Source organism: Diaphorina citri, unplaced genomic scaffold (genome assembly GCF_000475195.1).
Source record: "Diaphorina citri unplaced genomic scaffold, Diaci psyllid genome assembly version 1.1 scaffold674, whole genome shotgun sequence".
In the NCBI taxonomy this organism is placed as follows: domain Eukaryota; kingdom Metazoa; phylum Arthropoda; class Insecta; order Hemiptera; family Psyllidae; genus Diaphorina; species Diaphorina citri.
Window position 1 is genome coordinate 156,036 of NW_007378107.1, and position 8,830 is coordinate 164,865.

General features: G+C 34.4%; 1 protein-coding gene across 4 annotated transcripts in view; it reads right to left on the reverse strand.

The window, feature by feature from the left end:
- The window catches only part of LOC103511099 (broad-complex core protein isoforms 1/2/3/4/5), a 44,595-nt gene that overhangs the window by 25,599 nt on the left and 10,166 nt on the right, over window positions 1-8,830 (reverse strand). The window contains exons 1-3 of one of the 4 annotated variants that reach the window (XM_026824955.1): window positions 3,662-4,102; window positions 2,358-2,566; window positions 1,940-2,134 (exon numbers count right to left, since the gene is read on the reverse strand). In XM_026824955.1, the coding sequence (XP_026680756.1) occupies window positions 1,940-2,134; window positions 2,358-2,546 (384 nt within the window). In that variant the 5' untranslated portion in view covers window positions 2,547-2,566; window positions 3,662-4,102. Of the gene's footprint in view, window positions 1-1,939; window positions 2,135-2,357; window positions 2,567-3,661; window positions 4,103-8,830 lie in introns of those variants that run through there. The other 3 variants (XM_026824957.1, XM_026824958.1, XM_026824956.1) reach the window with 3 other exon arrangements.

Consider the following 8,830-nt stretch of genomic DNA (forward strand, 5'->3'; position numbering starts at 1 on the left):
TAATCAAGAATGATAATAAACTGAATATTAAACAAATTAGGTAGGTACATAGGTACTGATTTTCTCTAATCACGATCGATTCGTTATTATGAATTATCCGTTTAAAATAGGTAAAAAATATGGCAATAAATGTGTTTAAAACAGTATTTTACATCATTTTATCAAATCAGAAACATCCGTAGTACATACTTAATACTGTCTACCTGTACTTTTAGTACGCAACTATAGTAGATACTGCTGTACGCAAGTAGTACACACGGGAAATGTGAAGAACCTTTAACTACATACTTAGTACTGTCTACCTGTACTTTTAGTACGCAACTATAGTAGATACTGCTGTACGCAAGTAGTACACACGGGAAATGTGAAGAACCTTTAACTTTTGTTTTAATATATTAAAATGCTTCTCTGAAAGAGGAACATTTTTATTTCCAAAATCATTCTGAAATGATACGAGTAAGTAGATTCCTCCCATACCTATACCTTTTTACTTTCTATTACTACAGTATAGCGGAGATATACTAGTAGGTAATGAAAGTATTGCAATCGGTCCAAATTTTCAAAATCGGGAAATGGTTGGAAATATCCGTTTTGGGATCCCCTGAGATGAAATAGAAAGTATATTAGTGTCAATGTTGCACAAATTTCCTTATCCTAGAATTGATTTGTACTAGTTCTTATGAATAGGAATCCAGGAATATTGACGAACAGTTGAAAAAAAAAAAAAGTTGAAAAATAGGTATTTACCTACGAGTAGCTCGGCGGATTACTGCCAATTAAAGTAAATATCGATAGTGAAGTATCAAATCTTAAATAGGTATTTACCTACGAGTAGCTCGGCGGATTACTGCCAATTAAAGTAAATATCGATAGTGAAGTATCAAATCTTAAATAACATACATCACACACGGGGAAACAAAATAGACACCTTTATCTAAACATCTAGGTACTTGTACTCCCAAGTTTCTAAAATAACGTGTGGATGATCGACTACCTAGTATTATAAAACCAACAACTACTAGATCAAAAAATAATCTTATCAGGAGCTATAAATATTAAGATATTAATTGAAGATCGACTACCTAGTATTATAAAACCAACAACTACTAGATCAAAAAATAATCTTATCAGGAGCTATAAATATTAAGATATTAATTGAAAGGTCTATACTACAGGTTTAAATAAGAAAAAGTAAAATGTTGTATACAAAATATCTCAAGATTCTCAAGAACGTTTTGTCGTAAAGCGATGAAATTTGGTATGATATCCCAGTATGGTCCAAGGACGCGACTGTAACAATTTGGTAAAAATCGGATAGTCACTCATCCAGATATTAACCAAAGCAATTGTTACTTAACCCTTTTATTTCGTGGAAAAGGTTGAAAAGTTTGCATACAAAATATCTCGAGAACGGTTTGTCGTAGTGCGATGAAATTTGGTATGCTATAGGTACCGGTATGGTCCAAGGACGCGACTGTAACAATTTGGTAAAAATCGGACAGTCACTCATCCAGATATCAACCAAAGTAATTGTTACTATTTTTAGTCCGTCCTTCCTTTATTATTACTAATAATAAAAGGTATAGTGGACGGACTATTGTATTCGCTTCGGTGTCTTCTGTCGGTCTGTCTGTCTATCCCCATAGAAGGACTTATCCAAACCTGGTCGACCTATATATCAAATTAAAGGTCTTTTTACCAGGAAAACCTGGTCGTCCTATATATCAAATTAAAGGTCTTTTTACCAGAAACACGAAAATGGTGGTGCAAATTTTGTCCAGAGAACCGTAAAGCCAAAAAACCAAAAAAACTGGTTTTTGGGGGGATCACCAGATTTTTTTTCTACTTCCATCAGTGTTATTGCTCGTAATATTGTTCTTGATTCTTGCCTATTGTAAAATACAAATCTACTTACACTAAAGTTGAATCTGGGACTTACCCCTGTTTCGCGATTAATGTCTGTACTGTTTTGCGTAAGACCAGATACGCGTAACACTTCTGCAGTCTTTAGAAACGAAGTTAGATTCTTCTGATGAACATTGACTTGTCCATGGTAAATGAATTCTACAAGGGCATGAAGATCTTCCCAGACCACATCTTGCAGAACTATCACGGGGTGTTTGCAAGGCGTTGTCTGAAATCAAATCGATGCTTTGTTTTAAAAATCTTTATTTAATTACAGAGTATTGATTAATAAAGGTATATTACAAAACACCACATTTGTGTAATGGGTATTTTTGTACAATAAAAATAATTCCATTATCAATTATGCGGCAGCCGGCAGCTACGTACTGGGTAGGTACATCAATCTGAGCAAATTTAAAATTCATGATCATCATCATCATCATCACACTCACCTTCAACAATTCCCTGAAATATGGACTACATGCCGACAATACAACCCGATGAGCTTTCAAGCTTTTGCCGTCACAAGCTAAAGTGACATCTATGAAATCTTCATCGTCCCTGAGATTTTCAAAAGCTGAGGTGATGCTACTTTGATAATTATTCCAGCGAAGACAAAAGTGCTGCAAATCCGACATCATGGCCCCTCTAGTGTTTTCAACTGAAACATTCAAAACAATACAGGCCATTAGAAATCATTTAGGTAGTTGTATAGTAGGTATATAGGTATATGGGTAAAAATAATAAAATTATTAACATATATATATTATAGGTAGTTTTTAAATATTATTATATGTCAGCTCCCACACATGGCCGTGATGCTTAGCGTGTAATCAAATAAATAAAATAAATATGTCAGCTCCCATGACGTAGTGGTCACTGCGCTCGCCTTGCACGCGGGAGACCCGGGTTCGATTCCCGGCGGGGTCAAGCATTTTGTATCATGCAAATAATTGATTCCGTGACTGGCTGTTGCTATGACATATAAATGCGCATAGCGACCGGTGCCAGCATGGTAGGTAAACATTGGATTTTAGGATTATTGAGATATTGGGAAAATCCTGCAATGCTGCAGTGAGCACCAAAGTGACATAATAACACAATGAAACTGCATTTACATTTTACATTACATTTTTAAACATTATTATAGATGAGTACCTATGTATATGTAATGCAAGTAAAAAAATATTCCAAAAGATTCTTTCACATGGGTTCCTATGAACATAATTGCCCTCCCTGTAGGGCGTTAAAGCAGAGTAGTTAGGTATTAAAAAAATAATAATAATGAAAAAAAAAAAAATCAAAAGTGCAAAGTTAGTAAAAAAAAAGAAATATCGTAACTCTAAGGTCTTATCGTCCCGAAATTGAAGAGAGAAGGAAGACAGGATAGGAGAAAGCCAGCCGTCTTTCTCCTATCCTGTCTTCCTTCTCTCTTCGATTTCGGGACGATAAGATCTTAGATATATATTTTTAATCTCGATTTCCGCCCGGGGTGGATTTTATATTCGTTCTCGGAACGGCGGGATTTCTCCTATCCTATCTTAGACAAGACCCTGTCAGTTAGTGTTCCCTCTATCAAACCTCCGGGAAGTAAAAGAAACAAACTTATGTCGAGTTAAAATTTAATACATACCTACTCATTTCATTTGTACAAATATCTAGGTATTTTATTATCATTATCTGTTAATAATTATTATTGATCATTACAATGAACTCTATAAGGTAGGTACATAGGTAACTATGGGTAGGTACTTACTTGGTCGCACGTATTCACACAACTAAAAAACCATCAAATGTGTTTCTAAAATTGACGCTTAGACGCTGATATTAAATAATTAATGATAAATACCCACTTCTTTGATAATCTCAGTTCTGAATTTATTTGATCAAAGGATTTTATTACTTTAACTTCCAGTAGGTCTTATTAGTAATGCAAGAAATGTTGAAATACACGAATGTATTATACTTTATACCTAACTAGGGTGATATCACTTTGGAAATTAATCTCGAAAGAACACTGTATTCTAGTGATGAAAAATAATCAATGTGCTCTCTTGTCTGTCACGTTGAATATAGTCGGTACCTACCAATAATTAGGTACCTAACTTATCACATCGAATCAATGACAAACCACTAGGTATCATCATAATAGCTGTCATGCAATTAGAAATAATATACCATCAATGGAAACCATTTTATTCCCAATCTATTTTTTAGTCTCAATACAAAGGCTTATCTTTGTGCACTCTAATCTAAGTCGGCATTTTAGTGGGCTATTACCTACTTAATTGATTTCTTCTATACACAACCTACTTACTTACATTATTTTATTTACATTATATTGTCTGTCCGTGATAATTCTTGCTATCGTAACTACGTTCAAAAAAAAAAAAATCATTTAATTTTACAAGTTGTAACTGATGAACAAACATGAGAACAAATCAGTTCATTTATACAGGGTGTACCTATCAGGTTAATTTCATGAAATCCGGGCTCTGATGATGATGAAGGAAATTTTCTTCAGACCAAAAATGGACCCGCTCAGTTCTGGGACCCCAAATTTCAAGTAAATGAGGAACCCCTATACCAAATCAGACTAGGCAATCGCGAGTTATAGCGGGAGTTTTTCTCCTACGAATGCACATCAATCATCTATACCAAATGCAAAACGGTCGAGTTAAAACGTAGTTCTTCACTTCGTTCGGTCAATAATTTAAATGTGATAGAATAGACATTAGGAAGGGTTGGGATATAAGGGATTCTATACCAAATGCAAAATGGTCGAGTTAAAACGTAGTTCTTCACTTCGTTCGGTCAATAATTTAAATGTGATAGAATAGACATTAGGAAGGGTTGGGATATAAGGGATGCTGCTGATGGAAGCAGGGCTCAGGAACAGTAATAAATCAATACAATCTTTCTATTTATTCTATTTTTTCTTTTTTTCCCAAGCTTTTACTCTCTTCCCTTTTTTTTACTTGTTTAAAAACAGTGGAGGATCTACAGATATCATTATTAGGTATAATTATTGCAATGGGTGATACTCTAAATAGGTACTTTAGTATAATATTATTAAATTATAGCGGAGCTAGTATTAGGTAATGCGAAAGTATTGCAATCGGTCCAAATTTTCAAAATCAGGAAATGGGTGGAAATATCCATTTTGAGGCCCCCAAGCTAGTATTAGGTAATGCGAAAGTATTGCAATCGGTCCAAATTTTCAAAATCAGGAAATGGGTGGAAATATCCATTTTGAGGCCCCCTGATTCCAAAAAAGTGGTTTTTAACTCATGGTATCGTACGTAGGTATACTACACACTAAAGGTTTAAATGAGAAAAGGTATATATACAAAATATCTCAAAAACAATGACGTAAAAATTGGATAGTCACTCATCCAAAGTCAATGTTGCTTCGAACATAAAAAATTAATAATAATAATAATAATAATAATAATATCAAAAAAGAATAATAATAAACTGAATATTAAACAATTAGGTAGGTACATAGGTACTGATTTTCTCTAATCACTACCGGCTAACAAATTCCCGGAGGGACGGACCCTGCTTGTTATTACTATCGTAATAATAAAGGAAGGACTGGCTAAAAAGTAATAAACTCGACAAAATAAATATTGAGAGAGATTACCTACCTACTACCTACCACCTACCAGTATAAAATGTTAGAAAAAAAGAATTAAAATTTTCATCTCTATTCCTCCTTCCGTTCACAATTCTTGTTCAAAGAAAATGCGAATATTTCTTTCCATGTATTTACACAAGAAAGACCTAGAAAAATACACTCCTTTGGTAAAAATTCGAGGTCAATACCATAACCAAAACCCATAACTTTTTTTTTTTTTTAAATTGTGTTAAGCATATTTAAAAATGCTTGTCACAAATGTCGTTCCCCGCTTAATACACTACGCTAAACTTTATGACATGACTTGGACTCGAACCACCAACCTCCAGATCCAAAGTCCAACGCGTTAACAACTGCACCACTGAGGTTTTTTTTTTTTAATTGTGTTAAGCATATTTAAAAATGCTTGTCACAAATGTCGTTCCCCGCTTAATACACTACGCTGAACTTTATGACATGACTTGGACTCGAACCACCAACCTCCAGATCCAATGTCCAACGCGTTAACAACTGCACCACTGAGGTTGGTTCAAAACCCATAACTTAAAATTGATATTTTAAATTTTGGTCCTAATATCAAAAATAGCTTTGGCTGAAGGCTGGAAATCTCTCATTTGGGTCCGAATTTCGAGCTAAATAAAGAATGACGTATTCAAAGCTCAAAACACCTTTCAGAATGCTTTTCTTGTTTTTGGTGCTTCCCTTATCAGAGAAATAACATGGCGGACTTGAATCTTGAAAAGCCATAGCTCCCGCCCTGGTTATGAGATTCACCTCAAACTCTTACCAAATTACTGTATTTTTTAAGGTCTTTCTTAGGTGCTGTTTTTTTTTTACACCCTGCCTCCCTTATCAGAGAAATAACATGGCGGACTTGAATATTGAAAAGCCATAGCTCCCGCCCTGGTTATGGGATTCACCTCAAACTCTTACCAAATTACTGTATTTTTTAAGGTCTTTTTTAGGTGCTGTTTTTTTTTTACACCCTGCATAAGAGATTAGACTAGTCTATCTTTTGAGAATATCAATAGGCAAAGTTAGATTTAACATTACAATATCATAACGCCTCTACCCTCTACAACTACATGATGAAATAGAAAGTATATTAGTGTCAATGTTGCACAAATTTCCTTATCCTAGAATTGATTTGTACTAGTTCTTATGAATAGGAATCCAGGAATATTGACGAACAGTTGAAAAATAGGTATTTACCTACGAGTAGCTCGGCGGATTACTGCCAATTAAAGTAAATATCGATAGTGAAGTATCAAATCTTAAATAACATACATCACACACGGGGAAACAAAATAGACACCTTTATCTAAACATCTAGGTACTTGTACTCCCAAGTTTCTAAAATAACGTGTGGACGATCGACGATCGACTACCTAGTATTATAAAACCAACAACTACTAGATCAAAAAATAATCTTATCAGGAGCTATAAATATTAAGATATTAATTGAAATAATTATTTATGTTCAAGTGAACAGAAGCTACCTGTAATAAATCTAGAGCGAATTATTTGGATTGTATCAAGTATCTATCCATCAGTCACATTAACCTGATACCCAAATCAATCACACATAGGTATCTATATGAGTACCTCGGGGATTTGTCAAACTATGATTTTTCCTCTGAACTCAGTAGATAGTATGTTACAGGCATTGTTGATTCCTGGGCAATCAACTCTGAGAAAGTTTTTTTTGCGTGCTATCTAACCCTATAATACCAAGAAACATGATCATTTGTAAAAGTTCTATAGCGCGTTACCTAACCCTATCTATATTTGCTCATTTGTGAAAGTTCTTTCGTGGGATAAAAAGAGGGATTTCTACCATGTTTCTGTAGTATTGTCTACCATGTTGAATCTACAAAAAGTCACATAATATTTAAAATACAGCTTTAATCTAAACGCAGCTATAGTCGTCGTATTTTATTATGCCACTCTATGCACTCATTAAAAGTAGCACAGAGCACAGAGGTGATTTTTAGTCCGTCCTTCCTTTATTATTACTAATAATAAAAGGTATAGTGGACGGACTATTGTATTCGCTTCGGTGTCGTCTGTCGGTCTGTCTGTCCCCATAGAAGGACTTATCCAAACCTGGTCGACCTATATATCAAATTAAAGGTCTTTTTACCAGGAACACGAAAATGGTGGTGCAAATTTTGTCCAGAAAACCATAAAGCCAAAAAACCAAAAAAACTAGTTTTTGGGGGATTTTTTTCACATTTTCTCACACAAATGAGCTCTGATCTTGAAATTTGTCGCGACGACCTATGAACTCAAAGTTGTTAATTTAAGACCGGTTTTAGCGTTACCTATGTTAAGCTACGCCGAGGAAGGCCAATAAATGGATGGGTGACTTAAAACTTATATTGGGAATAAAGGGAGAACGGGCTCTAGTCTTGATTTTAAATGTGAAAGTAAAATCAAATCAAGAAGAATAATAAACTGAATATTAAACAAATTAGGTAGGTACATACATAGGTACTGATTCTGTGGAAAGATGGCAAAACACGATAACCAACATTTTTTTCAAAATGGAGTTAGTAATTGATTCTGAGTAACTTTTTTGCGCTCTATCGATTGGTATAATCAGAATTGTCCTACGACTTACCGTTCCTGAGATATTAATGGAGTCAAACCAGGATAACTGCAGGTTCTGTGAGTTTCAACGGTGCCAAAACGGTTATTGGATTTTAACCACCATGAAATCTTCTGTTTTTACTCTTTTCTTATTTTAAGAAGACGGCAAACCATGATATTGGATATTATCTTGTTTTGCCATCTGACAAATTCTAAATAATTAGTATATTTCAAAGATGCCAAAAAAGATAATGGACAATAACCTGATTTGGCATCGTGCCAAAACCAAATGGAATGATGTCAAAATCGGATAATGTACATTATCAGATTTTGGCATCTTGCAAAAAAGCTGGTTCTACTTACATTACAAGTTACATAAGGAAGATAAGTTCCTTGTCTAGTTTTGCCATCTTTGTCAATTACGTAGTTTAAACCTATCAAAAGAAGCGAATCAGATAAGTGCGTTCGCCACGTGCTACCATCTTCGTGTTTGTACGATAATGATCGGGCAGGACAAGACAAGAAAATACATGTGCGTTTCTACAACAAGCGGTATTTTTAGGTGCCTACTATTAATTAAGATTTTACTCAGTGTCTCATGGTGGATTTCACCAACACAAACAATATGGTTGATCAGAATAATCGATCATTAGTGATTATGCGCCATTTTTTCAAAATTCTGTTTCACCATTC